At 46.8% G+C, this 24,842-nt stretch overlaps 1 protein-coding gene across 17 annotated transcripts in view; it reads left to right on the top strand.

Annotated features, from left to right (window-relative positions):
* The window catches only part of Dysf (dysferlin), a 197,870-nt gene that overhangs the window by 19,235 nt on the left and 153,793 nt on the right, over positions 1 to 24,842 (top strand). For all 17 annotated transcript variants that reach the window (XM_050165387.1, XM_050165383.1, XM_050165380.1 and 14 more), the window contains exons 2-3: positions 4,668 to 4,723; positions 6,764 to 6,855. In XM_050165387.1, the coding sequence (XP_050021344.1) occupies positions 4,668 to 4,723; positions 6,764 to 6,855 (148 nt within the window). The remainder of the gene's footprint in view (positions 1 to 4,667; positions 4,724 to 6,763; positions 6,856 to 24,842) is intronic.

Here is a 24,842-nt window from a genome sequence, read left to right as displayed (position 1 = left end):
TATATATCCTTATAACTAACAATTCCCGTGCCCTAGCGTGTTCCAGGGCTGTAATTCTTTTGCCCCATAAAAATCAGATACAAGTTTTCACACTCACACACAGATCCGAGGTTGTCAGCTCAAAGGGAGTGATTAGTGCATGTCTAGCCAACTCCTTAGTGGAGAAAGTAAGTTAAGAAGGAATTAAATTGTCAGGGAATTCTAGAGGGGAAGGTTAGTGCAGTAGCTTTATTTTTAGGTGGCTAGATTAGAAAGTTTATCTTCAGTAAACTTATGAATAGGACATGGATTGTATTTTAAATCAGCATAACACTTGTTTTCTCCCAGCATGCATAGAGAAACCTGGTAACCAGGTAACCTGTGTAAAGAGTCAGGGGAAAGCTAGTGGCTCCTGATCTGATCAGCACATTCACCAGTTGCTGTTTCTGTGGGCCTAGGTCTGGAGTTTATGCTTGTTGCTCTAGGCGGTAGAAACAGAGGAGACCCAGGCCTCTAAATTATCAGTTCCTGGGTATGCTGTTATCAGCGTTCTGATTGGGGTGTTGTGGGTCTTTCTCTGGGTTGCAGTTAATCATCTCTTCCGCTGTGAAGCACAAGCCATAAATTTCCTGAACTAAAATCATCAGTAAACTGAAGTGAAGGTGAGCGTAAGGAGTTAGGAATCTGTGAATGTTTCTTTCCTTTAAAAAAGAAAGTTCGAGTTTCTGTGTATATTGTGTGTACAAACACACACACCTGCACATGCACATGCACATTTGTAAGTTTTAGGTCAGCCTTGGATATTGGTCCTCAGGAACTTTTCATCTTGCTTTTTGAGACAGGGTCTCTTTGCCCAGAACCTGGGACTCCTCAGTTGTGTTAGGCTGGTTGGCCTGCAAGCCCCAGGGAATTCTGTTTCTGTCTCCCCAGCACTGAGCTTACAAGCACATGCTACCATACCTGGCTTTTTACATGTGTTCTGTGTCTAGAATCCAGGTCCTCCTGCTTGTGCAGCAAACACTTGACAACTGAGCCTCAATATCTTCTGTTTTCTTGTTCTTCTTTGGGGTTGTAGTCCCGTAAGTGACTCCTCCCAAGCTTACCCAAAGGGTCTTAGAGTCCACTCTTCTGGTCAGGACCTCATAAAATCCACCAAGTCCTCTGTTGTCTTTATCTTCAGGAAGTAGAAACTGGTTTAAGACTTAGCCCAAGGCTGTCACGCATATTGCCTAATTATGTTAGCAGAGAGTTTCTTAGGAAATGAGTTTCTTAGTGGGCCACCCAAGCAGGGCAGCATGTGGAATGTTCCATGTTACTTCTGGAGACCACAGGAAATGGATCCTTGATAGGGGAGGGGAAGTGAACACTTAGCTTTCATCTCCTATCCCCTCAAAACATTACAGTAGACACAGATCCAGGCACTGCTGGCCTAGAAACACCAAGCTCTTTAAGGCCACAGTGCCACATGCCTGTAGATGTTTGGGGATAGCCTCAGATGTCAGCCCTCACCTCCAGCTTGTTTGGGACAGGGTCTGCCCCAACTCTCCTATCTCCACCATCCACCTCCTGGTTAGGAGCATTGGGATTGATATTACTGTATCTAACTTTTACCATGGGTGCTAGGAGGTCCAAACTCACGTGTCCAGGTTTGTGTGACAAATGCTTTACTCACAAACCATCTTCATAGCCCCTAGGGTCCTTGTCAAGTGATTCCAAAGCCAGTGTCCTGCTCACTTGGAAGCCACGGCAACATGGCACCAATGAAACACAGCAGTCTACCCAGGCAGGCCTAGGCCAACATGGAGAAGACAACTTTTCGGCGTGCCTCTGGTCCCATGTGCCTCCTTTGACCTCTCCATTCACCTGCACCGTCCTATGCCAGTAAAGAAGGTTATGGCCCTCCAAGAACAATGCTTTTGTTCCTTACTGAGGAAGTTACCTCACAGCAATTTCAGAAAGGAAAGGGTCCACTCACTTAATGCCCAATGACTACAGCACCTCACTTTGAACTGGGTGTTATGGTTTAAATAAAACGGCGCTGTTCCCCGAGTGGCTGCAGCAGGCAGTGGGCATGAGACCACGCGGGCCATGAAGGCAGCCAGTCCCAGGCAGTGAGCCCCCGAGTGGCCCTTGGGCCATGAGGACCAGTGGGTCCTAGGCATAGAGCCTAGGCAGGGAGCCACATGGTGGGTGAGAGACCAATACGGATAGGAATGCCATGAGACTATGCTGCTGGTCCTAGGCAGGGAGCCACATGGCAGGTGAAAGACAGAGACATGGATAGGCACTCCATACAGAGTGAGGCTAGATATTTATTTAGTGGGTTATGGAAGGGAAGGGGAAAGGGGAGAAGGGGGAAGAGAAGAGAGAGGCAGAGAGAGAAAGAGAGAGAGAGAGAGAGAGAGAGAGAGAGAGAGAGAAACAGAAAGGGGAAAGGGGAGAAGGGAAAGAGGCAAAAGCTGACTCTTTGGGAGAGAGATGGAAAGGAAGGGGCTCAGACTGGAAGCAGAAGGAAGATCTGTTTGCCTCAGCAGTGCAGGGGGGAGTTGGAGGGGCTTGTCTCTTAAAGGGACAGGACAGACCATTACACTGGGGTTGGTAATATGAAGAGGTACGGTGTCTGTCCTCTGAAAAACAACAGCCTTGTCAGTGCACCAACATGTGTCTGAGTTAGGGTTTTATCTCTATGAAGAGAGACCACGTCCTTGCTGGAGGAAGTGTGTCACTGTGTGGGAGGGCTTTAAGGTCTCAGAAGTTCAAGTCAGCTCACTCCCTACTGCCTGTGGATCAAGGTGTAGAACTCTCAGCTCCTTCTCCAGCACCATGCCTGCCTGTATAGTACCATGTTTCCCACTATGATAATTATGGACTAAACCACTGAACTGTAAGCCAGCCCCAATTAAATGTTTTCCTTTATAGAGTCGTCTGTCACCTACGGTCACATGAGTCAGTTCTCAGACCATAGCATCAGTTCTTCTAGTTATCCACTCCAAACCCACCTGCTTTCCTTCAGCTTCATGGGTCAAATAGGGTTACTTGGGTCTCCTTTTTCCCCATAAGCCCTTTTTACATCTCAGAGGGGAAGGCAAGTTTTTGTTTTACCCCAGGTAAAATTCACTAACAATTGAATCCATCATTTTAACCAATTAAGCTGGGCCAGGTGGCATAGATCTGTAATCCCAGCTACTTAGGGGGCTGAGACAAGAGGATCTAAAGTTCTAGAGGGAGTTCAAGGTCATCCTAAGACATTGATTGAGCTCTCGTCTCAAAATACAAAAATAGAAAGATGGGCTGGGGATGTGGCCATGTGTAGTTCCGCAATAGAGTGCTTGCCTAGTGTTAGCACAACCCTGGGTTCAGTTCCCAGTACCACAGAACAAACCAAGTGAACACTCTCGGTGATCTTAGGTTAAAAATTATACCTCAATTATGATCTAATTCAAGAACATTGTTCCTCAAACTCGTAACTATCAATCACTCCCAGTTCTCCTTCTCCAGACTCTATCCCTTGAAACATCTAATCTATGGATTTGCTTGCCCTGGACATTTTATGTAAATGCAGTAACACAATTTGTATTTTTTAAAGGAGAAATGGAGTGTTTTCTTGGAAGATTATGCCTGTTTGTTTATTAATTTTATTTGTGTCATTTAAAAAACTGTCTGAGACAGTCTCCCAGGTAGCCTAGGCTAGCCTCAAACTCCCTCTGTAGCTAGGGCTGGCCTTGAATGGCTGGTCCTCCTCCAGCTCCTGAGCAGTAGCACAGCACCACAGCTGGTTTATACAGTGCTGGGATTAAGCCCAGGCAGGGCCTTGCGCATACTAGATAAGCACCCTACCTACTGAGTTACATCACCAGCCCTCAGTGTTCATTTTCACAAGAGGTCTGAAAAGTCACCAAGGGGCTGGAGATGTAGTTCAGTGGTAGCACGCTTGCCTAATACAGTGGGGCCTGGGTTAACCTGCAGCATAGGTGGTGGGGGGTGGGGGGAGCTGGGAGAATAGAGGGGTAGGAATGACAATGTCCATCATGTCATAACTCATGAGAAGTCAGCTCACACATTTTCCTTTATTTCTCCTCCTCCTCTTCCTCTTCCTCCCCCTCCTCTTTCTCTTCTCCCCCTTTCCATCCCCCACTTCCTCTTTTTTTGAGGCAGTATCCTGGCTGGCTGGCTGGCCTGGAACTCTCTACATAGACCAGGCTGTCCTTAAACTCACAGAAGTCCACCTGTGTCTTCTTCCTGAGTGTTGAGACACTACCATGCCTGCTACTGAACATTTCCTTTCAAAAATGTCCTTCTGGAAGCTGGGCAGTGGTGGCGCACGCCTTTAATCCCAGTGCTTGGGAGGCAGAGGCAGGCGGATCTCTGTGAGTTTGAGGCCAGCCTGGTCTACAAGAGCTAGTTCCAGGACAAGCTCCAAAGCCACAGAGAAACCCTCTCTTGAAAAAACAAACAACAAACAAACAAAAAAGTCCTTCTGGTCATACTGTTGTTTAGTGGTCCCCAAAACTGATAAGAGAAATATGACAGCCATTGGGCATTCCTAGGAGGTGTTCAGAGGCCATGCTGATTTCACGAACTTTTCTTTGGAGTTGAGTCCAAAGTGGAGGGGTCCTGCAGCTGAACCCAGAAGGGTGGATGGGCTCCAGTCGGATGTGTCTCCACTCTCTCTTCTTTGTCTCCCACAGGGGTGAAGAAGAGAACCAAAGTCATCAAGAACAGCGTGAACCCCGTGTGGAATGAGGTACACCCGTTTCTTTCCCACTCTCCCACCCTTCTCTCTGCCTCTGCTACCTCTGCATGGGGCTGACCTGACTCAAGAGGTAGCTCTCAGAAGAATAGGAATCCAGGTCTATCCTGAGAGGCTGTCCAGAGGGTATCCTGATAGAAAGGGCAGATGCTTGTTTTTCCTTCATTTTCTTTTGTTTTTTCTCTGCTTCCCAGCTTGGGCCAGCCAGGTCTCCCTTGCCTGTTGCTCCCCCTCTCACAGACCAAAGATACCTCCTTGCCATAGCACTTCCCTGATTAACCAAGTCCCCCAGATGTTCCCATTGGTTCTGTCCCCTCATGCAGCTTTCATACAGATGACTTCCATGTGCTCCTCTGAAGCACAGGTGAGGACAGAGTGTAGATGAATTTTTCTGTCCCACCAAGTCCTGCAGCCATTCAGTCCCAAAGAAAGACTCAGAGACTTATATTCATTATAAATTGTTTGGCCTATTAGCTCAGGCTTATTATTAACTAGCTCTTACAAATTAAATCAACCCATAATTCTTATCTATGTTTAGCCATGTGGCTTGGTACTTTTTCTCAGTAAGGCATTCTCATCTTGCTTCCTCTGTTTCTGGATGATGACTGCGTCTCTGCCTTTTCTCTTCCCAGAATTCTCCTAGTCTGGTTGCACCTCCTATACTTTCTTCTTGACTACTGGCTAATCAGCGTTTTATTAAACTAATACAAATGACCAATCTTTACAGTGTACAAGAGTATTATTCTACAGGAACAGAGTCAGGTGCAGACTGTATGTTCCCTTTGAGGAGGGTTGAGGGGCCTCTGATTAGCCTTTCTTAACTCATCACTTACTCATCCCACCCACCAGGGATCTGGCTGTTGGATGGCCATATGATCTTGGTGTGTGAAGATCCTGAAGGATCACCTGGAATTTTTACTGTTGTGTTTTTGTTCTGGTGTCCTGTGATGCATTGGGAGAAGAGGCTAATGCAATATGGCTTCCTTTTCCTTTTTGTTATCTCTAGTTCTTACCATTACCTCTGAAGCTCTGGAATTCTGATATCCATCCATCCATATATATTCACTTATCCATCAACTTATCTATTTATCTAGCTACCTTTCCACCCATCCATCCACCCACTCATACATCCACCCACTCATGCATCCACCCACCCACCCACAAACCCATCAAACCATCAATCTATCCATTACCCACTCACCTATACACCAATCATCCATCCCACTTAGCTACCTACCCTTTGCCCAAGTATTCACCCATCCATGCATCCAATCACTCACCCACTCATGCAAGTATCCAGTCATCCATACATCTACCTCCCATTCCACCCATCTACTCATTAACTCAGTCTTACATCCACTCACCCGTTACTTCACTCACCTACCCACTCATTCATCTGTGCGTCTGTCCTAGTCAGGGTTACTATCGCTGTGATGAAACATCATGATCAAAAGCAACTTGAGGAAGAAATGGTTTATTTGGCTTATACTTTCCACATCACTATTCATCACTGAAGGAAGTCAGGAGAAGAACTCAAACAAGTTAGGAACCTGGAGGCAGGAACTGATGCAGAGGCTAAGAAGGGGTGCTGCTTACTGGCTTGCTCCTCATGGTTTACTCAGCCTGCTTTCTTAAGGAACCCAGGGCCACCTGCCTAGGAGTAACATCATCCACAATGGACTGGGACTTCCCACTAATTAAGAAAATGCCCTACAGGCTTGCCTATGGATTTTGTGAAGGCATTTTCTCAATTGATGTTCCTTTCTCTCCAATGACTAGCTTGTGTCACATTGACATAAAACTAGCCAGCATCCATCATCCACTCCCCCATCTACCCACTCACTCATCCATCCATCCACCCACCCACCCATCCATCCACCCACCCATCCATCCACCCACCCATCCATCCACTCATCCATTCATTCATCCACCAACCCACCCACCTTTCTGTATGCTCATCCCCTAGCACCATTCTGGATGTCTGCTCAGTACCCTGGGCCACAGGTTAAGTTACCTTTTCTTCTTTTCTTCCAGGGCTTTGAGTGGGACCTCAAAGGTATCCCTCTAGACCAGGGCTCAGAACTTCATGTGGTGGTCAAGGACCATGAGACGATGGGGAGAAACAGGTGAGTGGGCCCAAGGGTGACCTAGGACTTGAAGGTACAGGTGGGTTTTGATGAATATGCATATAATATTTGATGAATGCCCTGGAATCAGAGCTCCCAAGGGCGAGTGCTTCCTGTCAGCACTGACTTCCTGAAGACTGCCTTTCATGGGCTTAATCCAGTGGTGGATGCTGGGGCAAAGCCTTGCTGAAGCCTCAGGAACTTGGCTGACATGTTGCTGAGAGCTGTACGGGCTGCCAGGGAGGGAGGGTGAGCTAGGATCAAGTGTCCAGGAGCTTTTTGTACAAGAGTACAGTGCGGGCTGTGGGGAGCAGGTAGGAGCAGGTTCCCTGCTTCTCCCTGTAGCCTGTCGCTGGGAGGGGGTACTCCTTGCCTCTTCCTGGCTGGTGAAGACAGCTACACACACTCCAGGAGGTGGTAGACAAAGAGAAGCTACAAGTAAGAGGGAGCAGAGGAGGAGGGCTGCCTGGAAGAAGCAGAACCTGAGGTAGGAACTGTGATGCTGAAGTCAGACAACAATAACAGGCAGCAGACTGCGCTCTCTCTCTCTCTCTCTCTCTCTCTCTCTCTCTCTCTCTCTCTCTCTCTCTCTCTCTCTCTCTCTTGTGCGTGCGTGTGTGTGTGTGTGTGTGTGTGTGTGTGTGTGTGTTTTGGTTGGGATGACAAGTAGGAAACTCTCTGAAGCAAAATCTTACTGGCAAAATCAGGCTCTGCCTAGGCAGGCGACAAGTGGCTTCCTTGTCAGGGAAATCCTGAGCCTTGTCAACAGAGTGGTGGGCAAGGCCTTCAGAGCTTGATGGGCCAGTTGGCTGTGACTGTATGCGGCCAGGAGACACAGCTTGGGAGGATCTATGGTGACAGGGCTTAGGTAAGGAGAGGGGCCAGTGGTCTCTGGTGGGTACTGGATACAGTTGTGTCGGGTGGGCTCCAGTGCCTGGTGCTGCTGACTGATACCTGGCCCTGAGGAGCATGGGCCGGCTGCTCACAGACCTGCCCACAGGGGAGTCTTTGTTTGGGAACTGGGTCAGCCTATCTGAGGCCGGGAATCTTGGTTAAGTGAACCTGGAATGGAAAGTGTGGAAGGAGGAGGATCAGGAACCCAGGGAGGGCCTCAGGCTGTGGAATGCCTGCAGAGTTTGAAATCCTCAAATCTTAACCATTACTGTTTCTTTGTGGTTCGAGCTGGTGCTGGGTACATGGTCTGGCATCCCTGAGGAAGGAGAAGGCACTTTCCCTCCTGTGCCTCCGAGTGGGTGGTGCTGCAGCAGGGAGCCCAGGCTGCTGCCGAGGGCGCTCAGTGCATCTCGTGTCTTTTCTAGTCATGATCTCTTTGCCTGAGAAATTTATATATGACTTTGTGCCTATATGTATATAGAGTGGGTATTTACTCATAATAGCTCATAAGTAAATTTACTTTATCTGGACATGGTAGCACACACCTTTAATCCTAAAACTTGGGAGGCAGAGGCAGGCAGATCTTAGGGAATTGGAAGCCAGCCTGGTCTACATAGCAAGTTCCAGGCTAGCCACGGCTACACAGTGAGATCAAACAAGTTTTTATTTTTTACATTTTAAAGTATTTTACATTTAATTTTTTACCATTTATTGAAGATGAAACTAAATTTGCATCCCAGTGGGAATATGCTTTAGTTTTACCTAAATCATTAGCTCTTGGCTGAGTATTTGATACTACAAGACAGAGGATAACATCTTGTAGAGTGGTTTGGCATTTTGATTTTAGAACTGAGGTAGGAACTGTGATGCTGAAGTCAGACAACAATAACAGGCAGCAGACTGCTCTCTCTCTCTCTCTCTTTCTCTCTCTCTCTCTCTCTCTCTCTCTCTCTCTCTCTCTTGTGCGTGCGTGTGTGTGCCATGTTGAGTGTTGAGAATGCCATGTCACTTAAGAATACAGTGCTAAATGGCAGAAGGATGTCTAGGGCCATTTTGGAAAGTGTTGGAGATTCATTCCTATCCTAAATCAAAACTAATTTATTTTTAAGATGAAATTCAAGACAGCAATCCAAATAGAAGTTATTATAATAAAACATGCTAACACAATATAATCTACAGATATACTAATCTAGTACTTGCTGTAACAGGGCCTCAGACTTTAGCACAAGTGACTCCATGGTGGAAGTGCCATTCAGGCTAAATAAAACTCCGCACCACTTGCCAAAATGAAAACAGATACCTAATCCATCAAAGCCCAAAGTTCTGGGAAAGTCTCTACACGTATTAACTTTGCCTTTTGGCTTCTGTAGTTCTGCTTGTGGCTAACTGTTCTTGTTAACCAAAGTATGCAACCCTGAGCTTAAAAGCTCCTCCCGAGAAAGGCTCACGGTACTACACTGGGATCCCTGAACACACAGTGTAGCTGCCAGCCAGCTGATGACTTTCTATGTCGTTACCATGTCTGAGCAGTCCTCTCCGGTGCACCCCACCACACCTCCATGCTGAAGAGTGATAGTAAGACAGCTGTAGGAAATGCTATTGTTTTCTACGGGAACAGGGAACTCTGCATGTGCCCTCAAAAACCCTGGGGCCTCCAGCCTGCAGCCTTGAACCTAAGCCCAGATGTCTGAGGCAGGGCCTGTGGGTCTTACTTGGCATGATGGCATGCCCAGTGCAAGGTGCTCGCGCTGTGTGCTCAGAACCAAGGCTGCAGTGAAGCCAGGCTCCTGAAGGGACATGGTGAGCACTGCTGTTATGCTTCACTCCAAAATTTTTGGATGGGTTTGGAAACTTTTCCTTTCTCCCTCTTTCTTTCCCTTCCTTTTTTCCTCCTTCCCTCCCCCCTCTTTTTTTTTTAACCTATTTATTTATTTATTGAGACAGGATCTCGCTACATAGCTGGGCCTGTCCTGGAACTCACTATGCACACCAGGCCAGCCTTGAACTCACACAGATCTTCCTGCCTCTGCCTCCAGAGTGCAGAATTAAAAGTATGCCCCACCACGTCTGGTTGGGTTTAGTAAATTTTACCATTGCCAAGTATTTTGTTCACATAAGGTTATAAGATGCTACCTAATGCAAGAGTTAAGAAGCTGTGGTCCACAGCTCTTGAGATGGCTCTCACTAGGTAAGGGCCCTGACACTCAAGCCTGATGACCTGGAGCCCACACAGCTGGAAAAATAACTTTATGACATTGTGTTTTGACCATGGCAACATGACATCTTACTTTATACACACATAGTAATTAATAATAGTAATACATTGATCAATAAATTCAAGCTGTGGCCTTCGCTACCTTCTCACCTAGATGCTTTGTGAAAGGCGGGCAGCTCCAAGAGCCTTATGAGGCACCAATGAGCTCGAAGGTGGCCCAGCAGTCCAGGCAGGGAGCAATTCTGGACACTGGGAAGTAGGGGAAGGCTTTCTGGAGAAGGGCCCACAGTCATCCAGGGCCAGGATTCGGAGGGAAATATAGTTCCAGTGTGTGGGAGCCGAGACAGTGTGTTCATGTAGGAATTCAGGGTTGTGCAGCCTTGTTGGGAAGGGAGGAACTGGACTAGCCCAGGTCGATGGCAGCAATGGAGAAAACTCCCTCCTGGCCCTGGACAGAGCTTAGCTAGGTTCCCGGCCCTGTGTAAGCCTGAGATATGAGGTGAGCTCTTTCTCTACCAGATGCTGCTGTCGTCTGCTGTCGTCATCCTCACAGGCCGGAAACAGAGACTCTTAAGATTAGATTGATGACATTCCCAAAAAGGTGTGCTGGAGCAGTGTGTGGCTGGAGGGCAGGTGTTTGTGTTCATTCCCATAGCTCTGGAATCTCTGCATTTCAGAGGCTCCCAAGGCCTCTGGCAGCTGGCCTCTGGGCACTCTGCAGAATTTCGTTCCTCTGATGACACAGGAGTTGCGAATTTAGCGAGGCAAAGGTCAACACCCTGGGAACTGCAGGCTATGAGGAAATGCAAGTTTCATTTTCATTCTTGTATTGGGAACTTTCCTGGGAGCCATGGGAGGAGTCTGAGACCCAGAGGCTGCAGGAGAGCAGAGATTGTGGCCAAACTTTCGGTCAGTTCATGGGCCAGGCTGGATGTCCAGGGGATGGCTCAGGGCTACCCGGAGGCTGTCTGGCTCTGTGGGTCATATGTTCTGCTGAGGGAGGATGAGTGCACCCTCCCGTTGGTCCTTGTTGGTGTCCTCTGGCTCACCAGTTTCCATGTGAGCAGGTTACTGCAGGGCAGCATGCTGGGAAGCAGTTCCTCAAACCTCCATGTCCGGAATAGCCAGTTCACTTACCAGAACTTTGTTTTACAAACACTTGGGTGTGATTTTTTTCTTTTATTTTCCCAAGCATTTTATCTTAATTTGGCTGTCCTAGCAATTAAAAATTAAATTGTAATCGACTAAGTTTAAATTTAAGCCCACATTTGTAACGATCTACAGAAGCACAGAGCTCCCTATTCCGTGAGGGAGTGATCAGGGCAAAGGGGTCTGTGGTCTCCATACCAGCTAGCTTTAATGTCTGTGCTTGAGGTAAGCCTGTCCAAAGCAGCAGGAGGGGACACGGCCCATCCACGGCAACTCTGTGATGTTCTCATGATCAGACTGGAAACTACACTCAAAAGCTTGTACAAGAAAAGAAGGAAAAGAGGCTATGGAGATGGCCAGCTGGTCACGTGCTCGCTGTGTAAGCGTGAGGACCTGAGTTTAGCTCCCCAGCACCCACATAAATCTGGGTATGACAGTACACAATTGTAAAGTCAGTGCTGCCGCCCATGAACAAGAGGCTGGCTCTCACTGGCCAGCCAGTTTATTAAGCAGGGGCTCCAGTTTCAGTGAGAGCCCCTGTCTCAAAAAAATAAGGTGGAGAGTGAGTGAAGAAATCACCCCAAATCAACTTCTAACCTCCACACACACAACCCAGTGTCTCTCACACATGTGCACACATATGCATACCACACACACACATCCCAATGCCCCCTCACATGTATAACATATACATACATACATCCCAGCCAGTGGACCCACACACACATGTGCGCACACACACACACACACACACACACACACACACACACACACACACATACACACACACATATATGGAAGAAAAATGGAAAGGAATCAAACCTAGAAACATTAAAAATTCTAAGACTAAAATAGGAAACATACTAAGGAGTCCCAAGGGCAGCCATGAAACATTAAAATTTTGAGGGGCAAGGAAGTGATTCAGTACTGAATGAGAATGCCACTTCTCCAAAGGCTTATATATTTAAATATTTGGTCCCCAGTTGGTGGAATTATTTGGGAAGGAGGAGGGTTTGTGGCCTGCTGGAGGAGGCGTGTCACTGCAGATGGGATTTGAGGTCCCCAAATCTCATACCTTTCACAGTTAGCTGCTGCTGCCTCCTGTGTGCTAATTGAGACATGAGCTCTCAGGTACCGCTCCAGCACTGTGCCTGCCTGCCTGCTACTGTACTTTCCACCACGATTGTCATGGAACCATGACATGGAACAGTCTGGAACCATAAGCCCCAAACTAAACACTTACTTTTGTAAGTCTCTTTGGTCATGGTGTCTCTTCAGCAGTAGAAGAATAACTAAGACAAGCACAGAGAATGTTTCCATGGTGCTCCTCCTCGGTGCCCCCAGTCCCACTGTCTGGTCCTGGGGAGATGGTGACTGTTGCCATCCGGCTGGTCTCAGGCCTTTGCTGGAGGTTTTGCTGCAGGCATACCTTGCGATTCCTGGCTATTTTCTGTGAGCTCACCATCATCTCTGGGCCTTCTTTCAAGCAAGTAGCTATTACCCCTAAGTGGGACTTCCCTTTCCCAGTCTCTCTCTCCCTCTCTTTCCTCTCTCCCTTCTCCCCCTTTGCTCCCTTTACCAGATCCATGGCGAGTTTCCTTCTTCCTTCTATCTGCACCTAGAATCCCCCTAAGGCCTCATTCATCTGCATAGCTTGTCTCTTTGCATACCTGCCCCCAAGTCTCTTGCTTTGTTCCTCCTCTTTCTCCTCTTTCCTGTCTTGCTAGTTAGCCCAGGGAGGCCTGGAACCCGTGGTCTTGCTGCCTCTGTTTCCCAAATGGTGAGAATAGAGGTGTGCAGCACCACACCCTGGTTCTTCACTCCAGCTTAGTGTTTCAAATGTAAGCAGCTCCCTGTGGCTGGTGTTTTCTTGTATCAGACAGACAGCTCTAGATTTTTAGAATGTTACAACCCTGTCTGTTTCTTAAGTGTCTGAGCTCTGTCTCAGCCCTGCACCATGAGAATTAAGAAAGAAAATGTGGGCTCCTGCTCCTAACCAATTGACCTGTTGGCAAGGGAAAATCAGTTTCTTTCCCCCAATGGGGTTTTATGTTGTATATTAACTATATACCCCAGGACAGGCCCCAAGTCCAGGAGTGGTTGGGCAACACAAAATGAACTCTATAGTATTTTTATAGACTTTTGGTCTCATTTTGCTTTGTTTGGATTTTTTGTCGTTTCAGTCTTTTTCTTGTTTATTTTGATTTCATTTTTATGTTCTAGTGACTTTTTGTGTGTGCATTTTTTACTTTATTGTTCCTGTTTGGTTTTTGTTTTGTCTTTTTTGTTTTTTAATTGAGAGATAGAAAAAGAATGCAAGATTGAGTGAGGAAGGAAGGTGGAGAGAATCTGAGAGGAACTAAGAAAGGAAAAAATGGTCAAAATATATTACATGACAATATTTTTTTTCAGTTTTAAAAAAATTAGAAAGAAAGGAAGATAGGAAAGAAGAATATGAAGGAAGAAAGGAAAGAGAGAAGACAGGAAGGCAGGAAGGAAGGCAGGAAGGAAGACAGGAAGGAAGGAAGGAAGGAAGGAAGGAAGGAAGGAAGGAAGGAAGAAAGGAAAGAAAGAAGACAGGAAGGAAGGAAGGAAGGCAGGAAGGAAGGCAGGAAGGAAGAAAGGAAGGCAAGAACCATAGTGTCCGTAGCACCTTCTCTCCTGAACTTGCTCTGAAGAGGCAGTGGGCACCCATGGTGGAAGGCCCACTACATCAGAGCGCTGAGAACATCCCAGAAAGAACTTCTCTGGTTATTTACTTATTTTTGCTTTGGTTTAGCTTCTATCTCCTTCCCAAGTGCTGGTTACAGGCTGTGCTACTTCTCCCAGTTTACGCTGGGGTTGAACCCAGGGCATCAGGTCTGTCAGGCAAGTACTCCATCAACTCATCCACAACTCCACTCCCTACTCTGGCTTCTGATTAGCTACAAATAAACATGAATGGTCACTCTTGTGCTGTTGAGGCATGTGATTATTGGTGAAACAGTCACTATGAAATCATAAAAGGAGCTGAACTGAAAACCACAGTTATTTAAGGCAATAAAGTGAAGGACTGAAAGGGCACATAGTAAAATTATTAAAGAAATGAAAAACAGACTGAGGAGTCCTACTGGTAGCTGTCAACTCACAGTTAGGAAAATTAGACTTAATTAAAATAATTCCATGGAAAGTAATTCAAAATGCGAGAGAGTGACATCATCTAACCCCTGATATTCACAAAAGAAATAAGACTGGAAAACAGGGCTGGAGAGACGGCTCAGGGGTTAAGGGCCCTCACTGCTCTTGCAGAGAACCTGGGTTCAGCTCTCAGCACCTCCATGGAAGCTCACAGCCGTCTGTCACTCACTTCTGGGCTATCTGATGCTCTCTTCACACACGATGTGCATATATACATGTGGGCAAAACGGTCATACACATAAAATTAAATAAGTAAATTCCAAACTGTAAAACAAGAGAGACAAATCCATGATGGAAGACTTAGATGCAGAATAATTGTTCTCAGTGAAAATAATTTTGGTAAAATGGGAATAATGTTATGGGACAGCTAGATGGCTCCGCTGATGAAGGTGATTGCCACCAAGTCTGATGATATGGGTTCGGTTCCTGGAAAGGGAGAAACCCACTCCTATAAGCTCTCTTCTTAGCCCTGGACTCATGTTTCTCAGCCTGTGGACTGAGACCCACCAGGGCTCACACATCAGACAGTTACATCACAGTTCCTAACAGTAGCAAATTGCAGTTAAGAAGCAGCAACAAGATAGTCTGTGGTTGAAGAGCTGCATTAGGAAGGCTGAGAACCACTTCCCAGCACAGCGACTGTGGCGTACCCCTACCCCTCCTCCAATCAATAGTAACAAATTTTAAGAAGTTGTTAAAATAGGAAGCGTAATTACATAAACACAGTGTAGACCTGCACAGTAAATGACCTGAACTGATCTGTCTGGACGTGCTTTCTCAAGAGAAATTAATTAACACAGGCGTATTGTCTTACCTAAATGTTTGGCAAATATAAACATGGGAGAGAAAGAAGAGTCTCCTGAGGATAAGACCACAGGTCACCATGACCTCAGTGGCTCCAGGCCCAATCAGGCTCTAGGTAGGGATGCCAGAACCAATTGCTACACACGCAGGTCATCCGAGTGAAAGAGATACCCCAAAACAGACATGTATTGAAAGATTATTCATTGTTTATCTTGAATACAATCCTAGGGAGGACCCCTAATTTATCTGGTAATTTTATCCCAGTAACTGTGCCCCCACCCCTTGTTTTTTAGTGAAGTTGTGTAGATGGAGACCCTGGTTTACACCAAGAGCCAGGATGTGTGTGATGGTCTTTGGTGACCTTTTCTCCAGTATTTACAGTAGCATTTCCTGGGGAATGGTGTGCCTCCTTGTGGCCTTCATGACTGGTGGCTCTGGAGAAGCTCCTAGGTACACACAGACACCTGCCTGCCTTCACCCTTTCTGAGGTTTGAGTACTAATCATGGTGCCCGTAACTGGTTGGATCCAGCGGGCATCTTAAGTACTCCCTAAGCATTGATGCCCCTTCAGCTGTCCCTCCTGCAGCCGCTCCTCCTCCACACCCACTTCAGGCTGAATGGCGAATGACCTGGTCCCATATGGATATTGAGACTTTGAGAAGAGCTAGGGAGTAAGCCACCTCACCTTGTGCAGGTCCCCCGTGCTTCCCAATCTTCTGTTGCTTCCTTTCTTGGGGTGTATAGAGGGAAGAGCAAGGGTCCTGCTGCAGAACGGGTATTCCACCCAGGTTAGCGCTTAGCTGTCCCCTCCTCTGTGCGGCTCTTCTGGTGCCCAGTGGCTTCAAGTCTCAGTGATGTAGCTGTCTCCTGTGGAAGGATGCTCTTGGCGGCTGTGCTTTTAACAGGGACTGCCTCATCCTGGTTCATAGACTACAGAGGTGGCTTCAGGCTCTGTTCTGTGGGAACTTGGGAGGTGTACTTCACAGTCTTGACTGTGCCACAGCCAGTGAGGAGGAGCCATCTGTGGCGAAGACTATAGCATTGAGTTTGGCTCCGTGGAGGATCTGAATACAGTCCTCGAAGATGGGAATGTGAAGAAGGTGGTAGAGTGTCTGAGGGAGGAGTCATTTGGTGTCTGCCACCAAACCTGGAGGGTGTTGATGGAATTGAAAGGTCCCATCCTGGGAGGAGCAAGTGGTCCAGGTCTTCCGGGCTGCTCAGGATCTGCATAATGGCTTGAGAGTGATGGGTGGTGAGGGAGGGGTCAAAAGCAGGGGGCTGGCTCAGTGGTTAGGAGCAGAAGATTTAAGCTGAGTTCCTAGCACCTGCTCCAGGTGGCTCACACCTGCCTCTAACTCCTGTTTCAGGGGTTCTGTAGCCCCCTTCTGGTCTCCATGGACACCTGCACTTACATTCACATATACACATAATTAGAAATAGTGTGTGTATGTGTGTGTGTGTGTGTGTGTGTGTGTAAGAGGGGGATGGGAGCCTTTAAGTCTATTTTTTTTTTCGAGACAGGGTTTCTCTGTAGCTTTAGAGCATGTCCCAGAGCTAGCTCTGTAGACCAGGCTGGCCTCGAATTCCCAGAGATCCGCCTGCCTCTGCCTCCCGAGTGCTAGGATTACAGGTATGCACCACCACCATCTAGCTATAATTCCATTATTAAGAGCTAATCCCAGCCTGGTACTGTCTGAGACCCTCCTTGGAACACTGGAATGACAAGGCTGTGCTGAAGTTTGAAAGACAGTGTGTCTGCCAAAATTCCACCATGGATGGAAACATGGTCACTGGTTATAGCAGGATCCACACATATATCAATTCCACAGCCCACGAGCATGCTCTGCATGCCCTGATATGTTTCTTACACAAATGCGTACATGTTCTTTCATTAAAAGAAAAGAATGCTCTGGGGAGATAGCTTAGTCCTGCATGAGCACGAAGACCTGAGTTCAGTCCCCAGAACTCAGTAGAAGCTGCTGTTGGTGCGTGCTTGTCATTCCAGCCCCGGGGCTCTATGGCCAGCCTGCCTAACCTAATTAGTGAGTTCAGATCCCGGCGAGAAATCCTGCCTTAAAAAACAAGGTGCCCTGAGGAACAACAAGCAAGACCGACTTCTAGTCTGTGTATTTATACACATAAGCATATACACACATGTACCCTAAATTTTACCCTCCCCGAAGTGTATATATGTGTGTGCATGTTTGGATGTGTGTGTGCATGTGTGTGAGTATGTGTGTGCATGTTTGTGTGTATGCATGTATGTGAGTATGTGTGTGCATGTTTGTATGTGTGTATGCATGTGAATGTGTACAAGCTCCATTATTAAAGAGGCATAAGGGAAAGCACCAGTTATTCCATCATCCATTTCTTCCCTCTCTCCCATGCATCAGTTGTTAGCAACTTGGTTTAGATCTTGCTCCATTCTCCCTGAGCCTATGAACTTCTCTCTCACACACACACATCCAAAGAGTACACCTGTTCACACACACACACACACAATACCTGCTCACACATACACCTATATAGTACATCTGCTCACACACACCCATACAGTAACCTGCTCACACACACACATAGTACACCTGCTCACACACACCCATACAGTAACCTGCTCACACACACCCATACAGTACACCTGCTCACACACACCCATACAGTACACCTGCTCACACATACACCCATATAGTACACCTACTCACATATACACACAGTACACCTGCTCACTCACACACACACAGTATACCTTCTCACACATACACCTATATAGTACATCTGCTCACACATACCCATACAGTAACCTGCTCACACACACACACACAGTACACCTGCTCACACATACACCCATATAGTACACCTGCTCACATACACACATACAGTACACCTGCTCACACACACCCATACAGTATACCTGCTCACACACACACACACCCATACAGTACACCTGCTCACTCACACACACACACATACAGTAACCTGCTCATGCACACACACATACTATACACCTGCTCTCTCACACACACACCCATACAGTACACCTGCTCTCACACACACATACAGTATACCTGCTCACACACACACACACACACCCATACAGTATACCTGCTCTCTCTCTCTCACACACACACCCATACAGTACACCTGCTCATGCACACACACATCCATACAGCACACCTGTGTACAAAGCTAACACCCTGGTGCATGTGTTGCCCTACACTTTACTTTTGTCACTTTCCATGTCAGTGTGTCCCTGGCAGCATGTCACGTTCAGTTCTCAGTCGTCACATGTGATTTGTCTTACCTCCCACATCAGTGATAGAGCTCATCCATGCCCTTCATTTAGAAACACGCTGCTATACACTCCGCATTTGTCTCTGTGCCTTTACTGGCTGGAGTTTAGACTCCTCCTAATTTTTTGTTTTTAGTGCTTTTACAGTGAGCAATTTTATTCCGATATTTTTATATTTCAGATTTTTTTTTATTTTAAGCATTGGTCCCTAGAAGTGAGGTTATTGATTAAAGAGAATAGGCATATAAAATGTTTGGAGGGGCTGGGGAACTGTTTGCCGTGCCAGCATGAGGACCTGAGCCTGACACCTTGAACCCAGATAAAATGTCAGATGCGGTGGCATACACTTGCAGTCCTAGCCATGGTGAGGTGGACACAGGTGGAGAGATCTCTGGGCCCTGGTGGCCACCCGGCCTCACCTACTCAGGCAGATTTCAGGCCAATGAGAGATTCTGTCACAAAAGCAAGGTGGAAGCTCCTGAGAAATGACACCTGAAATTTTCCTCTGTTCTCCAAATGCATGGTCATATAGGTGCACCAGTGCATGGTCATATAGGTTTGCCGATGTATGGTCATATAGGTGCACCAATGCATGGTCATATAGGTTTGCAGTAGTATGGTCATATAGGTGCACCAGTGCGTGGTCATATAGGTATGGCAACACATGGTCATATAGGTGTACCAGTGTGTGGTCATATAGGTGTGCCAATGCATGGTCATATAGGTGCACCAGTGCATGGTCATATAGGTGTGCCAATGCATGGTCATATGGGTGTGTCAATGCATGGTCACATGGGTGTGCCAATGCATGTCATATAGATGCAACAATGCGTGGTCATATAGGTGCAACAATGCATTGTCATATAGGTGTGCCTTTACCTGTACACCCAAGTGACCTCCCCCCAACACACAGACACGCACACACAAATGTACGCTTGCACAAAAGAAGCTTGGAGATGCTTCCGATTTGCTTTCCAAAAAATAACCAGGCATGTCCACCTGCAGTATAGAAAAGGTGTGTGCTCATCTTTTTACTTTTAGTGTGACAGCCAAGAGGAGATATTTTGTAGCATGTGAATTTTTGACTTACAGTTAAACATCTTTCATAAAATTAGTGCCCCTCCGTGTTTATTCTTCTGTGAATTTAAGCTGTTTGCTTATTTTTGAGTCAGAGTGTAGCTATGTAGCCCAGGCTGGTCTCAAATTCATGATCCTCTTGCCTCACCTGAGTGCTGGGATTACAGACCACCACACCTGGATTTTTTTTGGGGGGGGGGAGTGGCAGGGTTTCTTTGTAGTTTTGGAGTCTGTCCTGGAACTTGCTCTGTAGACTAGGCTGGCCTCAAACTCACAGAGATCCTCCTGTCTCTGCCTCCTGAGTGCCACCACCACCCGGCTCATACCTGGATATTTTGTTTATTTAGACAACATCCTACTTGTAGCCCAGGCTGGCCTTGAACTCAGTCATCCTCTCCCTCAGAAGTGGTGAAATAATGAAGGGATTGTCTACACAGGTTTTAGTTTCTATGACCTTCTCTCATGACTTCATTCTAACTCCGTACATTTGGGGTCTCATTAGCAATCCATTCTGAGCATGGAGGACCTCTCCTCTCTGGGCATCTTCTCTCAGATGGGCACTCATGAGGGTGTTTTGGAAGGCAGAGCTTCAGGTACTGTTGTAGAGTGGGGAACAGCAGGTACAGTAAGATCAACCTCTATTTTGCAGACTGTTTACTGGACAATTTAGGAGGCTGCTTGGGGTCCAAATACTTAGAGTTCGTCATCCCATTGTTCATGCAGGCTCAAAAGTGCCGGGCACACCCTCATTTTCAAGGATTTTAAAAACTATATTTTGCCCTGGATTCTGTCCAGGACATCCTTGGATTGCAGGGTAATCTTTCTTTTGTCTTTCTCTGGGCTGGAAGCTATTTAGAGTTACTCCTGGACTACCTCTAGGGAGTCGGCTCCGGGAAGGAAGGCTGCCTGAGGCCAGGAGGGTTCAGGAACTAGGGAAGGTCCTGCCATCTCTTACTTCCTGTCTTTCCCTGCCAGGCATGCACAGCTGAGGGTCCAGGAGGCAGTGAGTGTGTGCACCCCAGGATGGACAGGGGATCTGAGTCACGATGAGAGGATGTGACCCAGTTGCTGGAAGTTGAATTGATATATATATATATATTTTAATGTGATATATATATTTTTTAATGTGACACATCATTTTAGTTTCAAAGATGAGAAACTGACCCATAGTGACCCTTCTTGAATATTAAAAATATAGTTTTGCGATTATGAGAAAGTAACAGGAGTTAGTACAAAGACGACCCACATGTCCTTTTCTCAGAAGCATACTGCTGTGTACACCTTCTATTGATCCTGATTTTCTCTTCATCTCCCCTTCCTCCCGCCTTTTCCTTCCTCTCATTTGTATGTAGGTGAGTCATATGTATTACAGTCGTCTGGCCCCAAAAACTCCAGAGCAGATTTCTTAAGACTGGGCCATTTCTTTTCATAGCTGTGACACCATATTAGTATCTGCTATGTTGCATGAACAGCCTCGATGGGTGGAATCTATGGTCTACATCATCCTTTTAACTGATAGAGAGATGCTTCTCAGATCAGTACCCACCTCTCCCCCAGAGCCAGATCCAGTCTAGAGTCCCACATTGAATTCGGAGTCATTTTTCTTTAGCTTTCCAGTTTGTAGTTAGGTAGGTACTTTGTTTGTTTTAATTTTGTTTGTTTGAATTTTTAGAGAGTCTCATTTAGCCCAGGTTGGCCTCCAACTTTCAGTGAAGCTGGGGATGACCTTGAGATCCCAATCCTCTCTTGGATTCTGGGTGTGGGCCATCAAGATCTGCTATTTTAGCCTTTTTTTTTTTATCTTTTATGGCAATTTATTTAAAAACTTACATGTTTTGTGGGCAGTAGTGGTGCACATCTTTAAACCCAGCACTTGGGAGGTAGAGGCAGATGGATCTCTGTGAGTTTGAGGCCAGCCTGGTCTACAGAGCGAGTTCCAGGACAGGCTCCAAAGCTACTTAGAGAAACCCTGTCTCAAAAAAACACTATATATACACACATATATACATATATGTATATATACACGCATACGTACATACACGCATATACACACACACACGTGTGTGTGTGTGTGTATGTGTGTGTGTGTATGCTTGGGTGTTTGTCTGCATGTGTGTTTCTGCACCATACATGAACCTGGTGTTCACAGAAGTTAGAAGACATTGGATACTCTTGGACTGGCATTACCAACAGTTGTGAGCCATGTTGTGTGTATAGGTGTGAGTGTGGAATTAAACCTGCTCTTTTCCCCCCCTTCTTTGGAAATCATCCGATGTTTTCTTAGGATAAGATCACAGCGCGTGCTGCTGAGGTGGTGTGCTTATCTTGGGGTCTGGGGACACAGGGTGTCTCTCTGGGCATGTGGGTCTCCATGGCCTAGCCGGGTGCTGATTTCCCATTGTGCATTGCTATGCACTCTTCCTCTTGGAGTTAAAGTCATGTTCTGGGACCATGGGACTGTGCTGTTCATCCGAATGTCTCCCTCCTTCTCCATCTGGCTTCCCAGGATTCTGCAGACTGATCTCCAGCACCCCTTCCTCTCGTGTCCATTAGCCCTGAGGAAGCCATCCTACCCAGGCTCTGACGTCACAGTGGGTGTCAGTTCTGAGTGTCCATCAGCCCTGAGGGAGCCATCTTACCCAGGCTCTTGATGTCACAGTGAGGTGTCAGTTCTGAGCATCACACATTGCTCCTCTGAGCATGCCGGGCTTTGTCTATCCAGGCTTTTCCTGGAGCCCATCTTAGCCCTGGTCTTTTGATTCCTTGTTTCATCTTGACCATGGAGTACATTCTGGAGGGAGGAAGAAGCCATTGCTTGGCTGGGCTGTTCTGTTGAAGTCTCCCGCTGCTGGGACACAGTCTCCTTGTGTTATGAGTATATGTGTAAGCCTGAGGTTAATTTGGGGTGCTATTCCTCAGGCATTTTCCACTTTGTTCTCTGAGACAGAGTCTTTCACTGACCCGGGCCTCTTCGTATTGGCTACACTGGCTGTCATCAAGCTCTACCTCTCCGGTGCTGACTGGGGAATCCCCTCGTGCTTGATTGCTTCTGTGGATGCTGAGAGTCAAATCAGGTCCTCATGCTTGGCCAGCAGTCACTGTACCAACTGAGCCTTCTTCCAAGCCCATCCTGTGCGAACATTTGGTGTTCACCCTTTTTTTCGTCTCCCTCCAGACGTCAGATCTAACAGGAGCCTCAAAGCCATTTGCTGAATGAAAATGGGCAGAGGCCAGGAAAAGGGCAAGTGGGGGTGTGTGGAGCAGTCATCCAGCCAGCTGTGCTCCCGGGCATGCCCCGTCTGCGGTGGGGAGCTTCCTTTACTGTCTATAGGGACTGTCTGCTCTGGGAGAGTCGGTGTCTCCAGGTCAGCAAGGTTCAGGATGTTAGGGCTTCAGGGACACAGGAAAGCATTGGACATGCGTGGTTTGCGTCTACAGTACCATCACCAGGGATGCTGAAGCAGGGGGATCATGATTTCCAGGACTGTTCGAGCTACACAGTAAGGCCTTATCTCAAGTAAACAAAGCAAAACAAAAATTGCCAGAAAACAGAAGCATGACGAATACAACTTGGAACTAGATGTTTTGTATTTTTTTTGTCTTGAGCTGAATTCAACCAAATTAATGAGCTATACTCCTTCCCATGATTGACACATTATAATTACATATGTTTGTGAGATCCAGCATGATATCTGGGCACACAGTACACTCGGACTATACTGGGGTGTTGAACAGTGTCCCCTCCTTATCATGCCTTTGTATTTGGGGTCCTAAGCCCCTCTTTTTAGAGCCCTTACTGTGCTATGGACACTGGAGCTTATCATGTCCATTTGTGTTTAAGCTCCTGCTCTCCAGCCTGCCGCTGTCCCTTCCTCCCCCATTGCTCCACTAGTAAGCACTCTTATCTTACACATTCCAATTGTAACAGGGTCTCATGTGGCCCAGCCTGGACTCAAAAATCATGTAGTCAAGGATGACCTTGAACTCCTAATCCCCCAGCCTCTACCTCCCAAGAGATGGGACTATGGGTCTGTGCCACCATATCTGGGTATATGGTCCTGAGAACAACCTAGGGCTTCTAGCACTTTAGCAAAGCACTTTTCCCTCTGAGCCTCTCCTCAGCCTCATAGTCAACTTCGAAAATGACCGTACACGTACAAATATTTTGCCAGCATGTGTGTATGTACACTATATGTGTACAAAGCCATTAGGGACAAGAAGAGAGTGCCAGAGCCCCTGAAAGTGGAGCTATAGGACAGTTGTTAACGCCGTGTGGTTACTAGGAGCTGAACCCAGGTCCTCTGCAAAAGCAGCAAGTGTTATTAACTAATGAGTCATCTCTCTAGCCTCATGCAGTTAACTCTTTGAGCACCCACATATGAGAGAGAATATGAAAAATTTGTCCGCGTCTGTTTCATGTAATGTAGTACTCCTTAGGTGTATCTGTTTTGCTAACATCACACGATATTCGCGTTTATGATTGAGTAACATTTCATTAATACAGCCTGATAGTCCAGAAAGTATGTACATATGTGTATATTCACATTTAATTATCCCTTTGCCTATAGACGGGCATCTAGGTGGACCCTATGCTTAGCTGTTGTAAACAAGTATGTGTAAGTGTGTCTTTCATATGATGGTATTCTGTGGGGATGTGACCCTGGAGATGTGATAATCGGGTCTTGTGGCATATCTGCTTAGTTACTCTCTAAGAGAGAGAGTCCAAGTTCCCTCTTTTCTTATACAGTAGGGAGCATGTTCAAGCTCTTTTATGGGCTTTGTTTTTGCCCTTGACCATGGGTCTTAGAGAAGAATTTGTAGCACAGATGTGCTGTGTCTACACCCAGCTGAGTGGTTGCTGAGTTGCTTTTGTGCTTTGTTCTTACAAACAACGATGTTTAAAAACTCAATTTTTTAAACAAAATTGTTCCCATTTTTCCTATCTCATTAGCATAAACTTAGGCTCCCCCCCCCCCCCGCCGGGTCCTGCCTTCATACATACTGCTCAAACCTCAGGTTTGGAAGATCCCACTTGGCACCTCTCTGACAGGGCGTGGGCATTCATGGATAAATTAGGGAACCAGCTCTTTCTCCTTGAGGGGAAATGTGTTTTCTGCCAGCCCTCAACTGCTCTCCCTCCACTATGCCCCTTCCTGCCTTCTCTTTGTTTGGGGTGACTTTGTCTCTTTTAGCCCCCACACTTCTGCTCCCACATTCCAGTGATTCTGAAACAACAGAGCTGGGAGAAATGACCAGAAGAAGTTGGAAGGGCCTTGGTGTTTAGGCAGGGCCAGGCCCGCTGGGCTGCTTCTGACCTATCAGGATCTGCACATTGCCAGCTGGCTCCCACAGCTCTGGCCCTGGGCAGGGTTCCAGGTCCCT

The sequence above is a fragment of the Alexandromys fortis genome, unplaced genomic scaffold (genome assembly GCF_014885135.2).
Source record: "Alexandromys fortis isolate MF-2015 unplaced genomic scaffold, M_Fortis_MF-2015_v1.1 scaffold_158, whole genome shotgun sequence".
Taxonomy (NCBI): Eukaryota; Metazoa; Chordata; class Mammalia; order Rodentia; family Cricetidae; genus Alexandromys; species Alexandromys fortis.
This window is presented reverse-complemented; position numbering and strand designations above follow the sequence as displayed.